The sequence below is a fragment of the Salmo trutta genome, chromosome 3 (genome assembly GCF_901001165.1).
Source record: "Salmo trutta chromosome 3, fSalTru1.1, whole genome shotgun sequence".
Taxonomy (NCBI): Eukaryota; Metazoa; Chordata; class Actinopteri; order Salmoniformes; family Salmonidae; genus Salmo; species Salmo trutta.
This window is the reverse complement of record NC_042959.1, coordinates 28,398,901-28,423,574: the sequence shown is the minus strand read 5'-3', so window position 1 is coordinate 28,423,574 and position 24,674 is coordinate 28,398,901. Positions and strand designations below refer to the sequence as shown.

General features: G+C 43.4%; 3 protein-coding genes across 3 annotated transcripts in view; 1 reads left to right on the top strand and 2 right to left on the bottom strand.

Moving 5' to 3' along the window:
* Nucleotides 1-14,969, top strand: part of slc43a1a (solute carrier family 43 member 1a) — a 28,973-nt gene extending 14,004 nt beyond the window's left edge. The window contains exons 5-15 of the mRNA XM_029729057.1: nt 5-81; nt 5,866-5,958; nt 6,136-6,269; nt 8,086-8,201; nt 8,302-8,448; nt 10,013-10,045; nt 12,436-12,571; nt 12,662-12,791; nt 12,908-12,981; nt 13,055-13,178; nt 13,287-14,969. Coding sequence (XP_029584917.1) covers nt 5-81; nt 5,866-5,958; nt 6,136-6,269; nt 8,086-8,201; nt 8,302-8,448; nt 10,013-10,045; nt 12,436-12,571; nt 12,662-12,791; nt 12,908-12,981; nt 13,055-13,178; nt 13,287-13,478 — 1,256 coding nt within the window. The 3' untranslated portion in view covers nt 13,479-14,969. The remainder of the gene's footprint in view (nt 1-4; nt 82-5,865; nt 5,959-6,135; nt 6,270-8,085; nt 8,202-8,301; nt 8,449-10,012; nt 10,046-12,435; nt 12,572-12,661; nt 12,792-12,907; nt 12,982-13,054; nt 13,179-13,286) is intronic.
* Nucleotides 14,970-20,246: 5,277 nt separating this feature from the next.
* On the bottom strand, nt 20,247-22,988 carry med19a (mediator complex subunit 19a). Its single transcript, XM_029729053.1, has 6 exons — nt 22,629-22,988; nt 21,874-21,996; nt 21,351-21,484; nt 20,783-20,879; nt 20,590-20,684; nt 20,247-20,437 (listed from the first exon to the last, which is right to left on the bottom strand). Exons 1-6 carry the CDS (start codon nt 22,846-22,848, stop codon nt 20,372-20,374), a joined length of 735 nt encoding a protein of 244 aa, XP_029584913.1. The 5' UTR covers nt 22,849-22,988; the 3' UTR covers nt 20,247-20,371.
* Nucleotides 22,989-23,123: 135 nt separating this feature from the next.
* On the bottom strand, nt 23,124-24,669 carry pmf1 (polyamine modulated factor 1). The gene is made up of 5 exons (XM_029729041.1): nt 24,306-24,669; nt 24,090-24,195; nt 23,903-24,003; nt 23,520-23,715; nt 23,124-23,378 (listed from the first exon to the last, which is right to left on the bottom strand). Exons 1-5 carry the CDS (start codon nt 24,536-24,538, stop codon nt 23,301-23,303), a joined length of 714 nt encoding a protein of 237 aa, XP_029584901.1. The 5' UTR covers nt 24,539-24,669; the 3' UTR covers nt 23,124-23,300.
* Nucleotides 24,670-24,674: the final 5 nt, after the last annotated feature.

The following is a 24,674-nucleotide window of genomic DNA, read 5'->3' as shown; positions in this document are numbered from 1 at the left end:
CCAGGGCTCTCTGCTCTCATCTTTCTGGCCCTCTCCTTCAACGGCTTCGGAGGAATCTGCTTGACCTTCACCTCCCTCACGGTGAGACAGACACACACACACACACACACACACACACACACACACACACACACACACACACACACACACACACACACACACACACACACACACACACACACACACACACACCTCTCCAGTCCCTCTGGTCTAAGTTTGTCCCACGCACCAGTCAATATTTGCTCTATTCAAGTCGTTGATAAACAGCAAATACTCACATCTGTTTACCTCGGATCAAAAAATCAGCAAACACTGTTGTCCTTGAAGACCTTGATTACTGGATGTTGGCTTCCCATATCACTGAAAAACCAATATCATTCAGTTTTGTCCTGTTTGTGTGATGAGCCAACAAGGTGTTTTTGCGGCACAGAGGAATTTCCCAGTATTGATTGAGTAATATGGGGTGGTTAGCGTCATAGACCTGAGAGGACAGAGTGTTGTTTCTGGAGAGGTAGTTGTTTGTGTGTGTGTGATGTGGTGTGCGCACGTCATATGACATGAGGTACCTTGCCTGTGTTAGTCTGGGGCCACCTGTGTGTGTGTTATAATTACTGTACAGTAGGCCTGTGTTACCATACACTACCATTGAAATGTTTGGGGTCACTTAGAAATTTCCTTGTTTTTGAAAGAAAAGCACATTTTTTTGACCAGTGAAATAACATCAAATTGGTCAGAAATACAGTGTAGACATTGTTAATGTTGTAAATGACTATTGCAGCTGGAAACGGCTGATTTTTTATGGAATATCTACATAGGCGTACAGAGGCCCATTATCAGCAACCATCATTCCTGTGTTCCAATGGCACGTTGTGTTACTAATCCTAGTTTATAATTTTGAAAGGCTAATTGATCATTAGAAAACCCTTTTGCAATTATGTTAGCACAGCTGAAAACTGTTGTTCTGATTAAAGAAGCAATAAAACTGACCATCTTTAGACTAGTTGAGTATCTGGAGCATCAGCATTTGTGGGTTCGATTACAGGCTTAAAATGGCCAGAAACAAAGAACTTTCTTCTGAAACTCGTCAGTCTATTGTTGTTCTGAAAAATAAAGGCTATTCCATGTGAGAAATTGCCAAGAAACAGAAGATCTCATACAACGCTGTGTACTACTCCCTTCATAGAACAGCGCAAACTGTCTCTAAACAGAATACAAAGAGGAGTGGGAGGCCCCGGGGCACAACTGAGCAAGAGGACAAGTACATTAGAGTGTCTAGTTTGAGAAACAGATGCCTCACAAGTCCTCAACTGGCAGCTTCATTAAATAGTACCAGCAAAACACCAGTCTCAACGTCAACAGTGAAGAGGCGACTCCGGGATGCTCGCCTTCTAGGCAGAGTTGCAAAGAAAAAGCCATATCTCAGACTGGCCAATAAAAATAAAACATTAAGATGGGCAAAAGAACACAGACACTAGACAGATGAAGATTGGAAAAAAGTGTTATGGACAGACGAATATAAGTTTGAGGTGTTCGGATCACAAAGAAGAACATTCGTGATATGCAGAGAAAAGGAAAAGATGCTGGAGGAGTGCTTGACACCATCTGTCAAGCATGGTGGAGGCAATGTGATGGTCTGGGGGTGCTTCGGTGGTGGTAAAGTGGGAGATTTGTACAGGGTAAAAGAAGGAAGGCTATCACTCCATTTTGCAACACCATGCCATACCCTGTGGATGGCGCTTAATTGGAGACAATTTCCTCCTACAACAGGACAATGACCCAAAGCACAGCTCCAAACTATGCAATAACTATTTAGGGAAGAAGCAGTCAGCTGGTATTCTGTCTATAATGGAGTGGCCCGTACAGTCACCGGATCTCAACCCTATTGAGCTGTTGTGGGAGCAGCTTGACCGTATGGTACGTAAGAAGTGCCCATCAAGCCAATCCAACTTGTGGGAGGTGCTTCAGGAAGCATGAGGTGAAATCTCTTCAGATTACCTCAACAAATTGACAACTAGAATGCCAAAAATCTGCAATGCTGTAATTGCTGCAAATGTCGGATTCTTTGACGAAAGCAAAGTTTGAAGGACACAATTATTATTTAAATTAAAAATAATTATTTATAACCTTCTCAACGTCTTGACTATATTTCCTATTCATTTTACAACTCATTTCATGTATGTTTTCATGGAGAACAAGGACATTTCTAAGTGACCGCAAACATTTGAACGGTAGTGTATGTTAGTCACCAACAGGTTTTGAGGGAGGGTAGCGTTTAGTGTTTATGGATGTGAAATTGTTTATGTGGTGTGGGTGTGTGTGTGACTATTTTGGCGCCTGAGTTGCACATGCCTTTTCCCAGATGGAAATTGTTCCACTTGTGCCTCCACCAATCACAAGTCCTGACTTGTCACACACCCACCTTTACCCAAAACACACAAGGGCACACTCTACCCTCTCTCTACCCCCCCCTTCCTCCCTCTCCCCCTTTCCGCAGTTCTTATCTTACTCTCTCTATTCTAGCTGATATTAGTCAGCTGGAAAAATCCAAAAACAAACATGGAACTGCCTCTATCCCCATGTGTGTGTCCTCACACAGAAACACTAGGGGAACACATAGACAAAAGACCACAACACAGACTGAGAGAGGTCTAGTCAGGTACTATTGACCTCAGGCAATCCTGTAACCCCTGACCTTTCTCCTGGCTTTAGACGACAGACCAGTTAAGCAACCTCTCTTCGTGTAGCTATATTTACTGTAACACTCAGTCCAAAACATTCACACACCCATTCAATCACGCTCACAAACGAATACCTGCTGCATGCTGGCACACACACACACACACACACACACACACACACACACACACACACACACACACACACACACACACACACACACCAAACGACAGTTTGTCCTTTCTCTTTCTGTTTCCTTGTGCCTCCCACATAGTTTGGCACAAACTCTAATAAACCCAGGGAGAATGCACACACACACACACACACACACACACACACACACACACACACACACACACACACACACACACAAACACTATCAATCTTTATTGACATTCACTCCTCTCCATTTATCTCTCTGACCCCGGTCTATGATGAGTCTGTTCCCCAACTGGGCTGGGCTGGACCAGCGTGGACCGGGTTTCATAAGGGTGTTGTTAGAACTTATGTCAGCACTGGGGCACAAGGTCTGGGGCACAAGGACACACGCAGACATAGACAGCCCTTCTATTTGAGTGGTTGTAGTGGCAACACTGCCCATGTTGTTGTGGTTGTAATGTTTTCGTCCTGATGAGGGAGGTCACTTCAGTTTGGTTTGTTGAACAAACTCTCCATTCTATCCTGATGCCATTGTTTTTCTAGTCGAGCCCAGGGGATTGCCATTCAACATATAACGCTTAGCTCTGCTTTATTGTGAACTTTACGGACGAAACCTACATTCAGACCACATATTCTCAGCATCATGGCTAGATAGATATCATGTCATGCGGCTTGATTTAGGACATTACATTGATTTATAGACATTCAATTGATTTAGGGAAATTCAATTTATTTAGGGACATTAGATTTATTTAGGGAGATTCGATTGTAAAGGTACACTGCTTGCTTGCTTGTAAAGTTTCACTTTTCTATTTCAAATGCAGACACCTTTTTCTACCAACCTCCGTCAGAGTTTTGGTTGACAGATACTGTAGATGTTAAATGGGTCATATTGAGTTATGGTTAACCCTACACACTTATTATTTTTTATAGGGGGAAATTGATATGTTTATTACAGAATAAATATGAAAAGCGTATGCCGTTCGGATGCCAAGCAGTTGCCATACCAGGTGGTTGCATCACTGCCTGGTTTGGCAACTGCTCGGCATCCGACTGCAAGGCGCTACAGAGGGTAGTGTGTACAGCCCAGTACATCACTGGGGCCAAGCTTCCTGCCATCCAGGACCTATATACCAGGCGGTGTCAGAGGAAGGTCCTAAAAATGTAACAGTTAATCAAATGGCTACCCGGAATATTTGCATTGACCCCCCCTGTTTTTTTTACGCTGCTGCTACTCGCTGTTTATTATCTCATAGTCATTTTATCCATACTTACATGTACATATTACCTCGACTAACCTGTAGCCCCACACATTGACTCGGTACCAGTACCCCCTGTATATTTTATTCTAAAATGGATTTAAAAAATACAGTTTACATACACTTAGAACTCATTTTTCAACCACTCCACAAATGTCTTGTTAACAAACTATAGTTTTGGCAAGTTGGTTAGGACATCTACTTTGTGCACGACACAAGTAATTTTTCCAACAATTGTTTACAGAAATTGTATTAAAATTAAAAACAGCAATACCTTATTTACTTAAGTATTCAAACCCTTTGCTATGAGACTCGAAATTCTCCTTCTTTAGGGACCCTAACATCGACTCAAGTACACGTTTTGTCTCTCTCACTCCATCTTTCTCCCCCTCTCTTTCTTTGTTTCTCTCGGACACATTTGCTTTGTCACTCGTCAGTCGTCGCACACTTTTCACAGCTTTTCGATCTATCCTAGAATGTATTTTCATATCCGTGTAACATTTCCAGTAATTCCCATGTACCTGACAGTAAAACCAGCTGGGTCATCCCTCTCTCCTGAACTCACGTGTTTCCACTGACCCTGGCTGGCCAAAAAGGGAAGTCACATGTGCTTGAAGGACATGTGTTAAATGTGTGCTTTCTAGGCTCCTGCCAGAGAACCGGTGGGAATATTGCCTCCTGCACACACACACACACACAGAAGCCAAGACGCTCTCAGTCTCACTGTGCTGTACAGTTACAGGCAAACGTCAAGACTGGCATTTAACACGGCTATACTAACTTTACTTTGACATTTGTAAGAGATACAATCTTCTCTGGGTTTTTTTAGCACATGACCCCTCTCACTAGCATTCCCAAAATCCGCCAGAGATCATCCTGGTATATCTGAAGCATTACACGTTGTCTGCGCCAGGATGTGAAATATTTGCCTTCTAGGAACCCATCAATGAGGACGGGTGTTTCAGGTGTCTTTTACTAGTCCGGCGTCATGTCGGAACACGGCCAGGAACAGTTTTACCATGTGCTCGCCAGCAGTGGAGGCTGCTGAGGGGAGGACGGCTCCTAATAATGGCCAGAGTGGAGCGAATGGAATGGCATCAAACACGTGGAAACCATTTGTTTGATGTACACTACCGGTCAAAAGTTTTAGAACACCTACTCATTCAAGTGTTTTTCTTCATTTTGACTATTTTCTACATTGTAGAATAATAGTGAAGACATCAAAACTATGAGATAACACATATGATTCCAGAGAATGTACATATACTTCCAGAGAATGTACAGAGCATTGTCGTTAATCACATGGCTGATGGATGGGTGACTAGTAGAGAAAGTCTGTGCTGAGAATGGCCCAGCTCATGAACAGTACTCTTAATGAATATCATTGGGTCTCAAAGTATGTAATAATGCTTCAATCCTTCTGCCTCTATGAAATGTCTATTAATAACTTTATAAAACTTTATTAAATGATCAGAAGTATTTTCAGTATGATAATACTTCCTCTGCCAATGTGGTTCTGTAGATACTGTACTGTAGTAAACCTGTGTTGGGCTTATATTTTACTCAATACCTTTGTGCTCTCTGTTGGTGAGCTTGCATTACTGCACTCCTAATGCACTCAGTCAAGACTTTCCTAATGCAGTGTGTCTGTTCTCTGATTGTATCAATATGTATTGATTGTGGTCAAATTATCAATGTTTGAGACTGTTCATGAATGTATCCCTCTCTCTTTCTTCCTCATCCCCTGTTCCCCACCCCTTTCTCCCTCCAGATACCCAACATGTTTGGCAGTCGGACCTCCACCATCATGTCGCTGATGATTGGCTCCTACGCCTCTTCTGCCGTCACCTTCCCGGGAGTCAAGGTAAACATGATGATGTCGTCAGAGATGGACACACATTTGTTACTGTTGCCTCGTGTCACTCATACAAATAGAGTACATGTTCAGCCTTCATATGTTATGTGAAGAAGTCAATGAAGTGTCCAAAGTAAGTTATACTTTTCTCTACTAATAACACCCCATGTTCTGTCCCTCTCTCAGCTGATCTATGATGCAGGCGTGTCGTTCCGGGTGATTATGTGGGTGTGGTCGGGTCTAGCGGGCTTCGTCTTCCTCAACTGTTTCTTCAACTGGCCAATAGAGTCCTTGCCCACGCCGGACGAGGTCGACTACATGTCAGTACAACACTGAAATAACATTACTACGTCATAGCACTGATTTAAAAAAGAATGGCTATTGTAATATTTTTATCATAACACTTCCACGATGCTAGAACAATATAGATACAGTTGAAGTCGGAAGTTTACATACACCTTAGCCAAATACATTCAAACTCAATTTTTCACAATTCCTGACATTTAATCCTAGTAAATATTCCCTGTCTTAGGTCAGTTAGGATCACCACTTTATTTTAAGAATGTGAAATGTCAGAATAATAGTAGAATGATTTCTTTCAGCTTTTATTTCTTTCATCACATTCCCAGTGGGTCAGAAGTTTACATACATTCAATTAGTATTTGGTAGTATTGCCTTTAAATTGGTTAACTTGGGTCAAACGCTTCGGGTAGCCTTCCACAAGCTTCCCACAATAAGTTGGGTGAATTTTGGCCCATTCCTCCTGACAGAGCTGGTGTAACTGAGTCAGGTTTGTAGGCCTCCTTGCTCGCACACGCTTTTTCAGTTCTGCCCACAAATTTTCTATAGGATTGAGGTCAGGGCTTTGTGATGGCCACTCCAATACCTTGACTTTGTTGTCCTTAAGCCATTTTGCTACAACTTTGGAAGTATGCTTGGGGTCATTGTCCATTTGGAAGAAACATTTGTTACCAAGCTTTAACTTCCTGACTGATGTCTTGAGATGTTGCTTCAATATATCCACATAATTTTCATACCTCATGATGCCATCTATTTTGTGAAGTCCCTCCTGCAGCAAAGCACCCCCACAACATGATGCTGCCACCCCCGTGCTTCACGGTTGGGATGGTGTTCTTCGGCTTGCAAGCCTCCCCCTTTTTCCTCCAAACATAACGATGGTCATTATGGCCAAACAGTTCTATTTTTGTTTCCTCAGACCAGAGGACATTTCTCCAAGAAGTATGATCTTTGTCCCCATGTGCAGTTGCAAACCGTAGACTGGCTTGTTTATGGCAGTTTTGGAGCAGTGGCTTCTTCCTTGCTGAGCGACCTTTCAGGTTATGTCGATTATAGGACTCGTTTTACTGTGGATATAGATAGTTTTGTACCTGTTTCCTCCAGCATCTTCACTGTTGTTCTGGGATTTATTTGCACTTTTTGCACCAAAGTATGTTAATCTCTACGAGACAGAACGCGTCTCCTTCCTGAGCCGTATGACGGCTGCGTGGTCCCATGGTGTTTATACTTGCGTACTATTGTTTGTACAGATGAACGTGGTACCTTCAGGCGTTTGGAAATTGCTCCTAAGGATGAACCAGACTTGTGAAGGTCTACAATTTTATTCTGAGGTCTTGGCTGATTTCTTTTGATTTTCCCATGATGTCAAGCAAAGAGGCACTGAATTTGAAGGTAGGCCGTGAAATACATCCACAGGTACACCTCCAATTGACTCAAATGATGTCAATTAGCCTATCAGAAGCATCTAAAGGCATGACATAATTTTCTGGAATTTTCCAAGCTGTTTAAAGGCTACAGTCAACTTAGTGTATGTAAACTTCTGACCCACTGGAATTGTGATACAGTGAATTATAAGTTAAATAATCTGTCTGTAAACCATTTTTGGAAAATTTACTTGTGTCATGGACAAAGTAGATGTCCTAACCGACTTGCCAAACCTATAGTTTGCTAACAAGACATTTGTGGAGTGGTTGAAAAACAAGTTTTAATGACTACAACCTAAGTGTATGTAAACTTCCGACTTCAACTGTATGTGAAAACATGATCATGTTACCATACTTTAATCCAACATAAGAATAACCGAAGCAAATAAACAACTTTCTTTCTTTTCCTCCTCAGTAAGAAGTTAGCGTTGACTGATGTGTCTGGAGACCATAACGGGGTGGGGGAGAGTTTGAGTCAGAAGAATGGAGACCTGAAACACTCCACTGAGAAACTCCCAGCCATAACACAGAGTGAGTCAAGAACACACACCTGAAAACAGAACACTGCTCTTGCTCACAAACACATCCCATATACGCATATTAACTGTCTGCCCAACTCTCTCTCTCTCAGACACCATCCCATTCCGTAGGTCCGTGTTCTCGCCCATCTTCCTGTGGAGTCTGGTTACAATGGGGATGACCCAGCTCAGGATCATTTTCTATATGGGTGCCATGAACAAGATGCTGGAGTTCCTTGTCACCCACGGCAACCCTTACTGTGAGTAACAAACTAACCACACCAACTGACAAACCAGACCGTGACAGTCAACTGACAAACCAGACCGTGACAGTCAACTGACAAACCAGACCCTGACAGTCAACTGACAAACCAAACTAACTGACAGTCAACTGACAAACCAAACTAACTGACAGTCAACTGACAAACCAGGATGTGACAGTCAACTAACAAACTAGACCGTGACAGTCAACTGACAAACCAGACCGTGACAGTCAACTGACAAACCAGACCGTGACAGTCAACTGACAAACCAGACCGTGACAGTCAACTGACAAACCAGACCCTGACAGTCAACTGACAAACCAAACTAACTGACAGTCAACTGACAAACCAAACTAACTGACAGTCAACTGACAAACCAGGACGTGACAGTCAACTAACAAACTAGACCGTGACAGTCAACTGACAAACCAGACCGTGACAGTCAACTGACAAACCAGACCGTGACAGTCAACTGACAAACCAAACTAACTGACAGTCAACTGACCAACCAGACCATGACAGTCAACTGACAAACCAAACTAACTGACAGTCAACTGACAAACCAGACTGTGACAGTCAACTGACAAACCAGACCGTGACAGTCAACGGACAAACCAGGACGTGACAGTCAACTGACAAACCAAACCAGGTCGTGACAGTCAACTGACAAACCAGACCGTGACAGTCAACTGACAAACCAAACCAGGACGTGACAGTCAACTGACAAAGCAAACCAGGTCGTGACAGTCAACTGACAAACCAGACTGTGACAGTCAACTGACAAACCAAACCAGGACGTGACAGTCAACTGACAAACCAAACCAGGACGTGACAGTCAACTGACAAACCAAACCAGACCGTGACAGTCAACTGACAAACCAGGCCGTGACAGTCAACTGACAAACCAAACCAGGTCGTGACAGTCAACTGACAAACCAAACTAACTGACAGTCAACTGACAAACCAAACCAGGTCGTGACAGTCAACTGACAAACCAAACTAACTGACAGTCAACTGACAAACCAGACCGTGACAGTCAACTGACAAACCAGACCGTGACAGTCAACTGACAAACTAGACCCTGACAGTCAACTGACAAACCAGACCGTGACAGTCAACTGACAAACCAGACCCTGACAGTCAACTGACAAACCAGGACGTGACAGTCAAGTGACAAACCAGACCCTGACAGTCAACTGACAAACCAGACCGTGACAGTCAACTGACAAACCAGACCGCGACAGTCAACTGACAAACCAGACCGTGACAGTCAACTGACAAACCAGACCCTGACAGTCAACTGACAAACCAGGACGTGACAGTCAACTGACAAACCAGACCCTGACAGTCAACTGACAAACCAGGACGTGACAGTCAACTGACAAACCAGGACGTGACAGTCAACTGACAAACCAGACCCTGACAGTCAACTGACAAACCAGACCGTGACAGTCAACTGACAAACCAGACCGTGACAGTCAACTGACAAACCAACACACTATCATGATTCCCTCCATGTAAATGTGTTCTAATAAAGTTGTCCTGTCCTTTCTTTCCTTAGCTTCTGTTTTGATCGTCGAGGCAGAGGAGAAAGGTGAGATGTCTCCTGGTGAAAGTGCGCGTCCTTGTCGTGTGTGTGTGTGTGATGATCATCCCATGTCCTCCATCACTTGATCTAAAGATATTATGAATAACCAGACACTGACAATGATTTACGGTGAATGAGAATCAATATTTATTGGCATAATGTGGGACTAGCGATATTTCGATGTCTTGATTGTTGCTGAGCATCTGTTAAAGAAGAGAAACATAAACTCAGCAAAAAAAGAAACGTCCCTTTTTCAGGACCCTGTCTTTCAAAGATATTCATTGAAAAGGGTTTAAACACTGTTTCCCATGCTTGTTCAATGAACCGTAAACAATTAATGAACATGCACCTGTGGAACGGTCGTTAAGACACTAACAGCTTACAGACGGTAGGCAATTAAGGTCACAGTTATGAGAACTTAGGACACTAAAGAGACCTTTCTACTGACTCTGAAAAACACAAAAAGAAAGACGCCCAGGGTCCCTGCTCATCTGTGTGAATGTGCCTAAGGCATGCTGCAAGGAGGCATGATGCCTGCAGAAGTGGCCAGGGCAATAAATTGCTATGTCCGTACTGTGAGATGCATAAGACAGCACTACAGGGAGACAGAACAGACAGCTGATCGTCCTCGCGGTGGCTGACCACGTGTAACAACACCTGCACAGGATTGGTACATCCGAATATCACACCTGCGGGACAGGTACAAGATGGCAACAACAACTGCCTGAGTTACACCAGGAACACACAATCCCTCCATCAGTGCTCAGAATGTCCACAATAGGCTGAGAGAGGCTGGACTGAGTGCTTGTAGGCCTGTTGTAAGGCAGGTCCTCACCAGACATCACCGGCAACAACGTCACCTATGGGCACAAACCCACCGTCGCTGGACCAGACAGGACTGGCAAAAAGTGCTCTTCACTGACGAGTCGAGGTTTTGTCTCACCAGGGGTGATGGTCAGATTCACGTTTATCGTCGACGGAATGAGCGTTACACCAAGGCCTGTACTCTGGAGTGGGATCGGTTTGGAGGTGGAGGGTCCGTCATGGTGTGGGGCGGTGTGTCACAGCATCATCGGACTGAGCTTGTTGTCATGGCAATCTCAACGCTGTGCGTTACAGGGAAGACATCCTCCTCCCTCATGTGGTACCCTTCCTGCAGGCTCATCCTGACATGACCCTCCAGCATGACAATGCCACCAGCCATACCGCTCGTTCTGTGCGTAATTTCCTGTAAGACAGTAATGTCAGTGTTCTGCCATGACCAGCAAAGAGCCCGGATCTCAATCCCATTGAGCACATCTGGGACCTGTTGGATTGTAGGGTGAGCGCTAGGTCCATCCCCCCCCAGAAATGTCTGGGAACTTGCAGGTGCCTTGGTGGAAGAGTGGGGTAACATCTCACAGCAAGAACTGGCAAATCTGGTGCAGTCCATGAGGAGGAGATGCACTGCAGTACTTAACGCAGCTGGTGGCCACAGCAGAAATGACTTACTTTTAATTTTGACCCCCCTTTGTTCAGGGACACATTATTCAATTTCTGTTAGTCACATGTCTGTGGAACTTGTTCAGTTTGTCTCAGTTGTTGAATCTTGTTATGTTCATACAATATTTACACATGTTAAGTTTACTGAAAATTAACGCAGTTAACAGTGAGAGGACGTTTCTTTTTTTGCTGAGTTTATATCCTAAGGAGTTTGAGTTTGGAGTGCCGGCAATTGGTTTGGCGCCGAAACCTATTGTTGAGCGTCTCCCGGTTAAATTGTTCTCTTTCTTATCGTGTATGTAACAATCAGAAGTTACCTCTGTAATGTGATCGTGTTTAGCGAGTGAAACATTAAGGTGAATCTTCAAAAATGTAAATGGTTACCTTGTTTCCCTCTGATTAAAGAGGGTTCTGTTCGTTTCCTGCCAATGGGTTGCGTTCCAGCGCATGGTTTTTCATTGACAGTAATCTAGTAGTATCTTATCCGTTAAAATTAGAGTATTTATGCTCAGGCAATGATAGACCCTTTTATTGATGTGTCTGCTTAAGGTTATTCATGTTTATCATCTGAGGATGTGCATATTGAAATTCAATGTATCCTGATGTGAAACTGGTTCTCATTGGCTGTTGCATTTTGAGCATTTGTATTTAAGCACCTGCCACTTCCTTGTTTGTCGAACAGGACAGGGAACAGGTTGGCATGCTGCTGGGTTTTGTTTAAAGTTTTGATCCAGTTTTTTTTCTTTCTGTTTATACTTGTACGCCGGCTATTATTATCTTCACTTGCAAATGAAAAGCCTAACTCTGGGCAAGAACAATCAGTTCGGACTTCAGTGTAAAATCCCTCAGTGTAAAATCATACCGCTGGGTCTTTCTCACAGGGTGTCTCAATGTGTGTTCCCTTCTCTCTCCAGTGAGTTTCTACTCGTCCATCTTCGGCACCTTGCAGCTGCTCTGTCTGGTCACCTGTCCTCTGATTGGCTACATTATGGACTGGAGGATGAAGGAGTGTGTGGACGAGACGAAAAAAGACACAGAGACGGAGAAGAGGTGTGAGAAAGAGAGAGGGGGGGAAGCTGAATGGAAGTAAGAGGTGGGGTAGATGTCTTATCTCATTGTCCCCTGTCCAATCCCACTCAGACCAGCAGACGGGCTGACGAGAGACAAAAAGATCCAGAAAATCACTAATGCCATGAGAGCCTTCATCTTCACCAATCTGCTACTGCTGGTGTTCGGAGTGTGCTGTCTGATAGACAACCTGCGGCTCCAGGTACACACACACGTTTTCCTCGTTCATTCGTTACCAAACACACACAAATGCACATACTACCCCACCTCCCCACATCCAAATGTCAACACACTCCTTCCCTCTTCCTCTCTCTGTAGATCCTAACCTTCATCCTCCACACCATTGTCAGAGGGTTCATCCACTCCTGTTGTGGAGGCCTGTATGCTGCTGTGTAAGTACTCAACTTCGTCATCATCTTTACATACAGAAATTGACTTGAGAAATAATTGCCCATTCTCTCTCAGATACCCCTCTAACCACTTTGGAACTCTGATTGGGCTGCAGTCGATGATCAGTGCTGTGATCGCCCTGCTGCAGCAGCCCCTCTTCATCGTCATGGTGGGATCCCTGCACGGAGATCCCTACTGGGTGAGAGAGACACACACACACTCAGTTTCCCAGTGCAGTTACCCATACTGTACAAGACTTTGTAACCCCTCACTTGTCTAACTTCCCATATCTCTGTCCCCGCATCAGATCAACCTGGGCATGATCCTCTTCTCATTGGCTGGCTTCTTGTTGCCTGGATACCTTTTCTATCATCGCAGACACCTGATCCAGGAGAAGGAGGCTCAGGACAATAATGCCACTGGCCAGGAGAGAGAGGCTCTCAACCACTCAGCGACCGACGGCCTCAAACACCATAGCAATGGTCACAGCATCCAGTAAGCGTAGGAAGTGGTTCTGGAGCAATGCTAAGGATTTTGGGAACTGTAGGATTATTTGTATCATGTTCATGGTATCCACCAAATCACTAACCACAATATCGTCAAGTAAATGTTATTTTTTTGCATTGTTAGCATTATTGCTGTTGCTGTTTTTGTTGCCTCATGGCTTTATTCAATCGGTGTCGTGGAAGTTCAACGCTTAAGCCCAAATGAAATTTTAAAGGCAATGTTCCCACGTTGGCGGAGACTGCATTCGCGGTAAACGCTGCGTATGTCGGCTCAATCGGAAATGACCACGACTTTTCTATCGCTTCAGCGATGCAGATTGAATAGAGCCCTAAGCCATAGAACTTCCAACCACGATCCACTAACATGTCAGGACTTGAAGTCAAATACTAGTCAATGGAGATGCTTGAATTGGAATATCTTGATAAGTTATGATCTTTGTTGTTGTTGTTGATTTATTTGCTGTGTGGCTAGTCCAAGACTTCTATGGTACTTGAAAGACCCTTCAGTGGCATGTTTCTCCTTTAATATTTCTCAGTCCATGTTGACAAAGAACACACAACACCAAAGAACGATATTCAGATATGAATTGTGCAGCTTCTACTGAAACAGAACAATGATAGTGTTTCTGTTTCGGTTAATCAAATATGCTGTGTCACAGACGAAGGATGTATTAAAATGACATGTAAGAAAATGTGAATAGCATAGTTATAAGGTTGTACTATGAGGCTTGGGTGAAATCAGACACCTAGCCAGGAAGAATGCTACAATTTGTTATACCAAATATTATGCCATTGCTTTTTGTATTGCAATCATATTTTTCTCCGAACATTTATCGCATAAACCAACATGCATACAGACACACGAACACACACGTGTGCATGTGCTGGCTCTTGCGCTCACTCTCTTTCACAGACAGACAGACTGCAGAGACACTAACTACCTCTTCTATTCCCTAACCGGCTCTCTACAACCGAGACCCATTTGTGTGCCTGTGTGAGTGTACCGTGTTTGTAGATTTGTCTTTTCATTGGTCAATTTATCACTCATTAGCCATGTAATATGTAGATGTTTTATTTTTGGTATGATAATTTTATTTTTCAAACAATATAAACATATACAGACAAAAGACAATGCCTAGATTGTTTAAAGATTGACGAAGTGGAGTCAAATCGGTCATTCTCCACTGAACTCTCATTTTAAGATTTTGTTTTAAAACATGAAAACAGTGTGACACTTGACATCCAAAGCTGAGACTGATTTTGAAAAGTAGACAGATGCAATGGTAATGTGTCAAATACTTTTACAGCTTTGTGACCAGGAATTAACTTGTGTGTAAAACAATATGTATTTACTATATATATACCTAAATATGTATTAACTGTCTGTACCTTTCACATGCAGACGTGTTAAAAAGGGGATTATTGTGTTATTATTAGCCGACGTTTTCATTGTAATGCCATAATTATAAATGCTATTCTGATTATGTATGCTTTTGCTGTGTTCTCTACCCGGTTAGAGATCATGTATACACAGTGTACAAAACATTAAGAACACTTTCCATGACAGTGTCCAGGTGAAAGCTATCATGTCACCTGTTAAATACACTTCAGTCAGTGTAGATGACGGGGAGGAGACAGGTTAAATAAGTATTTTGGTGCCTTGAGACAATTGAGAATTTGTACCATTCAGAGGGTGAATGGGCAAGGCAAAATATTTAAGTGCCTTTGAACGGGGTATGGTAGTAGATGCCAGGCTCACCGGTTTGTGTCTAGAAGTGCAACACTGCTGGGTTTTTCACGCTCAACAGTTTCCAGTGTGTATCAAGAATGGTCCTCCACCCAAAGGACATTCAATCAACTTAACACAATTGTGGGAAGCATTGAAGTCAACAATGGGCCAGTATCCCTGCGGAATGCTTGCGACACCTTGTAGAGTCCATGCCCCGACGAATTGAGCCTGTTCTGAGGGCAAAAGGGGGCAGTGCAACTCAATATAAGGAATGTGTTCCTAATGTTTTGTAAACTCTGTGTAAGTAGGGCCAAGGATTCTTTCTCTCATGCAAATACTTCTGGTGTAATGCTCCACTCCCCATAGAGATGTGTAACACAACACTTGTCTTTAATGTTAAAAGACAAGTTCTCAATATAAATAGTCTGAGGCATTTGTATTATGCATCTGTTAATGTGAATCATTACCATATAGTGACGAAGGGGGGATTGAAATATGTTGTTTTTGTACCGGCCATAGAATTGAATGTAAAAACCACGGAGACAGACAGTACCAAACTTCATCTGGGAAACCAATGCCATGTCGAGGGTGGCTACAACATAGAAAAAGGATGTGTGAGCCGTTCTACTTCTATGGGCTGCAAAGCCATATGAAATATATCTATATATATTTTTTAAAGTGTACAGCACTTTTCCTCAGGGGCATGTAGCTGATATGTCATAACGATGAAATGTATTGTATCTCCTCCCTTTCACGCTCCTTTTACAGCTTTGTTGTTTCAGAAGCGAAATGCCATTTTTTTCTGCCATCTCTCATCTGGGGACTAAAGCCAGCTTTAAGTCTCATCAAATAAATAAACAAATATGTAGGAAACTGTCCTGTGACTGTGTGTGCCCTTTGACATTCCCGACAATCTAACAAATGAGTACTTGGCAGAATATTCGCATATAAATTAAAATGTTGAATTGATGTTTTCAGATTGCAAAAACATGCCGCTGCATTTTCCTGACCGCGACTTCGCTAGTGACACTTTAGCTGGATGAGAGACCGTATGCCCAGGATTGAATCAGCATGTCACTCAAGGCAACCTTTCAGGCACAGGGGAGAAGCCCATACAACAGAAAGAAGAGCAACGCAGCATGGACAATAATAACCAAAGTTTATTGGAATATAATTTGTAGTCAGAGAATATCCCAACCAAATGAAAAAGGGACACTCATCATATACAGTGCCTTTGGAAAGTATTCAGTCCCCTTGAGTTTTTCCACATTAAGTTGCGTTACAGCCTTATACTAAAATGGATGAAATAAAATAAAAAATTCCTCAGCAATCTACACACAATACCCCATAATGACAACGTGAAAAAGGTTTTTAGAAATGTTTGCAAATGTATTCAAATTAAAAACAAATACCTTATGCAAGTAAGTATTCAGACCCTATGCTATGATATTCGAAATTGAGCTCAGGTGGATCCTGTTTCCATTGATCATCCTTGAGATGTTTATACAACTTGGAGTCCACCTGTGGTAAATTGAATTGATTGGACATGATTTGGAAAGGCACACACCTGTCTAGATAAGGTCCCACAGTTGACAGTGCACGTCAGAGCAAAAACCAAGCTATGTGATCTAATGAATTGTCCGTAGAGCTCCGAGACAGGATTGCACCGAGGCACAGATCTGGTGAAGGGTACCAAAATATGTGCATCATTGAAGGTCCCCAAGAACACAGTGGCCTCCATCATTCTTAATAAATGGAAGAAGTTTGGAACCACCAACACAACCTAGAGCTGGCTGCCTGCCAAACTGAGCAATCGGGGGAGAAGGGCCTTGGTCAGGGAGGTGACCAAGAACCTGATGGTCACTCTGACAGAGCTCTAGAGTTCCTCTGTGGAGATGGGAGAACCTTTCAGAAGGACAACCATCTCTGCAGCACTCCACCAATCAGGCCTTTATGGTAGAGTGGCCAGATGGAAGCCACTCCTCAGTAAAAGGCACATGACAGCCCGCTTGGAGTTTGTCAAAAGGCAACTAAAGGCGACTCAGACCATGAAAAACAGGATTCTCTGGTCTGATGAAACCACAATTGAACTCTTTGGCCTGAATGCCAAGCGTCACGTCTGGAGGAAACTTGGCACCATCCCTACGGTGAAGCATGGTGGCAGCATCATGCTGTGGGGTTGTTTTTCAGCGGCAGGGACTGGGAGACTATTCAGAATCGAGGCAAAGATGAACGGAGCAAAGTACAGAGAGATCCTTGATGAAAACCTGCTCCACATCGCTCAGGTACTCAGACTGGAGGCAAATGTTCACCTTCCAACAGGACAACGACCCTAAGCACACAGGCAAGACAACGCAGGAGTGGCATCGGTCCAAATCTCTGAATGTCCTTGAGTGGCCCAGCCAGATCCTGGACTTGAACCCAATCGAACATCTCTGGAGAGACCTGGAAAATCGCTGTGCAGCAAAGCCCCCCATCCAACCTGACAGAGCTTGAGAGGATCTGCAGAGAAGAATGGGAGAAACTCCCCAAATACAGGGATGCCAAGCTTGTAGCGTCATACCCAAGAATAACCAATTCTGTAATCGCTGCCAAAGGTGCTTTAACAAAGTATTGAGTAAAGTGTCTGAATACTTATGTAAATGTAATATTTCCATTCTTTATTTTGTATACAGTAATCAAATGTATTTATAAAGCCCTTTTTTACATCAGCAGATGTCACAAAGTGCTATATAGAAACCCAGCCTAAAACTCCAAACAGCAAACAATGCAGATGTAGAAGCACAGTTGCTAGGAAAAACTCCCTAGAAAAGGCAGGAACCTAGGAAGAAACCTAGAGAGGAACCAGGCTCTGAGACGTGGCAAGTCCTCTTCTAGCTGTGCCGGGTGGAGATTATAAGTACATGGCCATTTGAGGCCAGATTGTTCAAGATGTTCAAACGTTCATAAATGACCAGCAGGGACAGATAATAATCACAACGGTTGCAGAGGGTGCAACAGGTCAGTACCTCATGAGTAAATGTCAGTTGGCTTTTCATAGCCGAGCATTCAGAGGTCGAGACAGCAGGTGCGGTAGAGTCGAAAAGAGCAGGTTCCCAACAAGGTAGCACGTCCGGTGAACATGTCAGGATTCCCTAGCCGCAGGCAAAATCATTTAAACTGGAGCAACAGCACAACCAGGTGGACTGGAGACAGCCAGTACAAGTCAAAAGTTTGGACACAGCTACTTATTCAAGGGTTTTTCTTTATTTTTACTATTTTCTACATTGTATAATAATAGTGAAGACATCAAAACTATGAAATAACACATATGGAATCATGTAGTAACCAAAAAAGTGTTAAATCAAAATATATTTTATATTTGAGATTCTTCAAAGTAGCCACCCTTTGCCTTGATGACAGCTTTGCCCACTCTTGGCATTCTCTCAACCAGCTTCATGAACCTGGAATGCATTTCAATTAACAGGTGTGCCTTGTTTAAAGTTAATTTGAGAAATTTCTATCCTTCTTATTAATGCGTTTGAGACAATCAGTTGTGTTGTGACAAGGTACGGGTGGTGTACAGAAGATAGGGCTATTTGGTAAAAGACAAAGTCCATATTATGGCAAGAACAGCTCAAATAAGCAAAAAGAAACGACAGTCTATCATTACTTTAAGACATGAAGGTCAGTGAATCGGAACATTTCAAGAACCCTGAAGGTTTCTTCAAGTGCAGTCTCAAAAACCATCAAGCGCTATGATGAAACTGGTTCTCATGAGGACCGCCACAGGAATGGAAGACCCAGAGTCACCTCTGCTGCAGAAGATAAGTTCATTAGAGTTACCAGTCTCAGAAATTGCAGCCCAAATAAATGCTTCACAGAGTTCAAGTAACAGACATCACAACATCAACTATTCAGAGGAGACTGTGTGAATCAGGCCTTTATGGTCAAATTCCTGCAAAGAAACCACTACTAAAGGACACCAATAAGAAGAGACTTGCTTGGGCCAAGAAACACAAACAATGGACATTAGACCAGTGATAATCTGTCCTTAAGTCTGATGAGTCCAAATTTGAGATTTTTGGTTCTAACCGCCGTGTCTTTGTGAGACGCAGTAGGTGAACAAATGATCTCCGCATGTGTGGTTCCCACGTGAAGCATGGAGGTGGTGGTGTGATGGTGCTTTTCTGGTGACACTGTCTGTGATATATTTACAATTCAAGGCACACTTAACCAGCATGGCTACCACAGCATTCTGCAGCTATACGCCATCCCATCTAGTTTACGCTTAGTGGGACTATCATTTCTTTTTCAACAGAACAATGACCCAAAACACACCTCCAGGCTGTGTAAGGGCTATTTGACCAAGAAGGAAAGTGATGGTGTGTTGCATCAGATGACCTGGCCTCCACAATCACCTGACCTCAACTCAATTGAGATGGTTTGGGATGAGTTGGACCGCAGAGTGAAGGAAAAGCAGCCAACTAGTGCTCAACATATGCGTTAACTCCTTCAAGACTGTTGGAAAAGCATTCCAGGTGGAGCTGATTGAGAGAATGCCAAGAGTGTGCAAATCTGTCATCAAGGCAAAGGGTGGCTACTTTGAAAAATATCAAATACAAAATGTAGTAACACTTTTTTGGTTACTACATGATTCACGTGTTATTTCATAGTTTTGATGTCCGCCATTATTCTACAATGTAGAAAACAGTAAAAATAAACAAAAACTCTTGAATGAGTAGGTGTCCAAACTTTTGACTGGTACTGTAAATTATCAAAAATGTCTAAAAACCTGTTTTTGCTTTGTCATTATGGGTTATTGTGTGGATTGATAAGACAAAAAAGCAATTGAATAAATTTTAGAATAAGACTAACAAAATGTGGAAAAGGTGAAGGGTTTGAATACTTTCCGAAGGCACTACTCAATCAGAACATCACAGTGGCCTTCTGTCTGTCATACTGTAACAACATTACTCTACCATGCTCACATCCAATGTGCCACCCACGCACTTGACCTTTCTCACAAACTCACATACTGTACAAACAGACATTTGCGTTTCCCTCTCTCACACATGCATAATCTCTCGTATCTGCATACATTCTCACAAACAGTTCCTGATTCTCTTCAAACACACTCACACGCTGCTCCTCACACACACACGGTGTCTGTCTGGTCTATCGGAGGCTGTTGCTGTTGGGCTGAGAGCCAGCCAAGCCAGGGTGGTCCGGACTGTGGCGGTTCTGCAAGAAGAGGCACAAACACTATAGAAAAAGTCCCAACCCATAGCCATTGGCTTCATCTTTAAATCAATCACCTCCCTCCTAACCCCTAGGCCTCCTATATCCAAACGTCAGTGAAAGAGGTGGATAGTGGGTCAGGACAGTAGTCTTACCTTCTTCTTTTTCTTGTCCTTCTTTTTCTTCTTGCGATCGGGGTCGTCATCCCTCTTTTTCTTCTTCTTCTTGGGGTCAGAGTCTGAGGGGGTTTCTGTAAAAACACAAGGAAGGGTTTCAAAGGATGTGGGATGGTGGTGTGTCTGTGTCTGTGTGTGTGTGTGTGTGTGTGTGTGTGTGTGTGTGTGTTACCTTGCGGTATGGGATCTTGTGGTCGGTGGTGTTTGTGCTTGTTTTTGCTCTTCTTCTTTGGGGGCTGGATGTGCATCAGTCTGTACTGCTCTGGTAGCTGGAACACAAACACAGAGAGTTTATACCATCTTCACATCTTCGTTAGCAGTATAGAAATTATACGGCCAAATGTTGATTAATAAAGTTCCCTAGAATGTGTGAGCAGTGTTGGGTTGGTTACTTTCTAAACATAATCCGTTCCAGTTACATGCACAAATTTGTAATCAGTAATGTAACTTTTAGATTACCTAAATTCAGTAACGTAATCAGATTACTTTGTTACTTTTGGAATACTTTCCCCTTAAGAAGTATTAGAAGAAGACAAAAAGGATCCATCAAACGCATTTCACCATAGTGGTATCTGACTTGTGGCCAGACTCACTCAGGTGGAACAAACTTAAACCTGTGTCTTTTTTCAATGCTGAATTGAATCTCTGAGAAAACAGAAAGGTGTTCATTTATTTTTTTCTCGCAAACATGTGTGTGTGTGTGTATATATATATACATGTATGTGTGTGTGTGTGTTTACAGGTCCAGTGTGCAGTCTGAAGCCGGTGAGGCTGGCTCCGGTCAGAGGGCTGAAGGAGTTGCCACACACTGGAGGCTTCTCTATCAGAGAGCGCAACGAACTGCCATCCTGGGTGCCAGGACAGTCTATCATACCTAGAGAAAAACAAAAAGATATTTTCACAGACTGGATAGGTGCAGTGAAATAGAAGTCAGCTATAGTAGTACGGTGTCCCTAGAGCAAATTAGGGTTAAGTGACTTGTTCAAGGGGACATGGGCAGATTTTTCACCATGTCTCCTCGGGTATTTGAACCAGTGACCTTTCAGATACTGGCCCAATGCTCTAACCACTAGGCTACCTGCTGCACAGAAGAGAAGTGAAAATGGAGACACTGATTACACAGAGACAGAGGAGAAATGGAGAAGAGGCAAGTGTGTGAGGTATGGGGATACTCAGCGTGATGGGTCCACAGAAATCACTGACATGCACAGACAAAAACACACACAAAGTAAACAGCGCAACTGTGCTGAGTGTGTAGTTCACCTGGTAACTCTGGCAGGAAGTTGCTGAGCTTCTCCTTAACCTTCTTGCCACAGAACTTGTTGTAGGCGTGTTCCAGGTTGTAATGGGTGATTAGGTTGGTGTTGCCCGTCAGTTCATTGCCCACTATGGGGCAAACACAAAGGATAAGACACTGTCAATACAGTAACAAGATCCATACAGACGTCAATGTCCCATTCAACGGTCCAGAGTGAGTAACTTGTTATGGCTAATGTAGGAACTAGGAAGTGCACTTAAAAATTGATAAAGCAAAGATAAACACTATCTGCTAGAGAAATTAGATTACATTCCATACTGACCACAGCACACACTTGGGCTAGGCCTACAGAATGCACCATAAATTAATATACTACCCACTGGGCTAACTAGTCAGTAACCAGCTAGCTCTAGAGCAGGGTTCCCCAAACTCGGTCCTGGGTCCCCCCTTGGGTGCACGTTTTGGTTTTTGCCCTAGCACTACACAGCTGATTCAAATAATTAAAGTTTGACGATGAGTTGGTTATTTGAATTAGCTGTGTAGCGCTAGGGCAAAAACTAAAACGTGCACCCAAGGGGGGACCCAGGACCGAGTTTGGGGCCCCCCTTTGCAGGTCATTAGTCTATTGAACGGACTAGTAACCAGCTACCACACATGTTAGTTAATGAGAAAATAACATAAGGAGCTAGCAAATAATAATATTCCACTCAAGTATGAATAAACATATTACGTACTGCCTACACTGAAACGTTAACTTTACCTGGTAGCTCTCGCAGTAAATAAAAAGGTTCGTTCATTGCTCCCGGCTTCCGTAGAGCAGGCCCCTCATCCCCGTGCTGAGGTGGCATCTGAGCCGCCATCGTGGCTTGATTTGGCGGCAGAGGCGGTGGTGGCTTTCCCGGTCCGAATCCCAAAGACGATGATCCGGGAGGTCCCTGAGCTTCATTTTGCCCATAGAGATTTGAAAACATTTCCGTCATGTCTATTGCGAGTATCTAATATATATATATATATATTTTAAAAAGACATCGATTTCCTCCCCTATACTTTTAGTTTGGTACACATTGAGCCACGATTGTCTGACAACTTGTCTCGACTTCTTTGTGGCATATTCGGCGTAGTACCGTAATACCAGCAATATATTTGCCGGTTAAATTGTATTGACAATGGCCCCCCCATATGAAAGTGTTCGTTTCAAAAGTTAATATTGTATACTTGAATGATGTACTGTGGCTACTAAATGAAAGAAAATGTGTTTGTGTTGCGTTTTTTTATTTGGAGTTTATTTAATAACAAAAAGCGCCAGGCAGACATTGGAATAAAATAACTGGTATACTCCTTACAAAAATGCACAGTTTACACATGTCAGGGTTAGAGTTATGATTCAAATTGGTCAAATCCATTCTGCTTTAGAACAGGTCATTCCTCAGGGTTAAACATCAAAGGTTGCAGGAGGGCAGAGGGAGGAAGAGAGCGCTTGGAACTCGGCAAAAGCTGTCTGTGCAGGTGCCTAGAGATGCAGGAAGAAAGAAAGAAACAGTGAAAACACAATATTGCTAAACCAAAGCCAAAACTGACACATTCCATATACAGGCCAGAGGACCTGTGCAGCTCTGTGTCCCCCAATGCAGTGACTCTTCATCTTGCTCACCTTCCACTCGTCCACAGCTGTTGCGATGCGCTGTTCGGTCTGAGCGATGCCCTCCCTGCCTGCCTGCACCCTCTGAGCCAGCACAGCGTTCTCCTGCAGAATCTTCTTCAGCTCCCTCCGCAGGTACGCCTCCTGCTTCAGGTAGTATGGTGTCACAAAACTACACAGGTCCTGCTCAGGCACTCCACTGGGACGCCTGGGGGACATGAAGAGGAGTAGGGTGAACAGAAGTGGCCCTGGACACTGATCTAAGGTCTGATTTTACACATAACTGGATGTAATGGCATACAGGGCAATCCAAGATGGAGGAAGACACTAGGCACAGCAGCATACAGACACAAACAAAGAGGCCAACATCCTCTTTGATGGTGACAGTGACTAACCATGCAGGGTCTTGGCTGTTCTTAGCAGCTTCTTCTAGCTTGTTCAGCTCATCCAGTTTGCACTGTAGCTCCCCCTCTTCGATCAGTTTATTGATGTCATCCTGTATAAGTGCCACACACACACAGAGAGAGAGTCAAAAGTCTAACATTCGCTCATATGAAGTGTACTTAAGGGATGGTGACCAACCTGTATAGTCCTCTGTAGGTCTTCTATGAACTGCTTGTGGATGTTTTCTGTCACCTGTGGGTTCTTCTTGTAGAACGGATGGAACGTGTGGGCAAATCTGTGAAAACTGACGACAGGTTCAGACAGATTTAGCTGTCTAGTTTCCCCAAGGGTGCAACATTGTTCAGCTCAACGTAATATATAGCCAAATGTATCACTCACGAACTACTTACTTACTTTGCATCGGATATAAACTTCTGTAGGCTCTTCTCCATTACTTTGTTGAACAGCAATAGCCTGTTCCTCCGGGGTTCGGCTCCGTCTGACCGGCGAGAATCATTTCCATGACCCGACGACTGAGACGAAACATCTCCTGTAGCATTACTAGACTGGTCCTCCACGTTATCGCCTGAACTTTTAGCACCTTTGTGACGAATTTCCTCCTGAGTTGTTTCACCAGCTTCTTCCATGTTTTAACTTTTTTTGTTTTGTTTTACGGTACCCGCCAAAGCGCTAGAAACCTGCAAGAAACGCCCGTCTACGGAACGCCAACATGTACAAAAAGTTGCTTTGTCATTGTACGCATGCGCAGACAGGTGTTCTATG

Coding starts and splice junctions, on each gene's coding strand:
- med19a (XM_029729053.1), bottom strand. CDS start 22,848: ATGACGGAAATGTTTTCAAATCTCTATGGGCAAAATGAAGCTCAGGGA. Junction 21,485..21,873: donor CTTCCTGCCAGAGTTACCAG/GTGAACTACACA, acceptor GTTTTTCTCTAG/GTATGATAGACTGTCCTGGC. Junction 20,685..20,782: donor ACAAGATCCCATACCGCAAG/GTAACACACACA, acceptor GTGTTTTTACAG/AAACCCCCTCAGACTCTGAC.
- pmf1 (XM_029729041.1), bottom strand. CDS start 24,538: ATGGAAGAAGCTGGTGAAACAACTCAGGAGGAAATTCGTCACAAAGGT. Junction 24,004..24,089: donor ACCTACAGAGGACTATACAG/GTTGGTCACCAT, acceptor GCACTTATACAG/GATGACATCAATAAACTGAT. Junction 23,716..23,902: donor AACAGCCAAGACCCTGCATG/GTTAGTCACTGT, acceptor CATGTCCCCCAG/GCGTCCCAGTGGAGTGCCTG.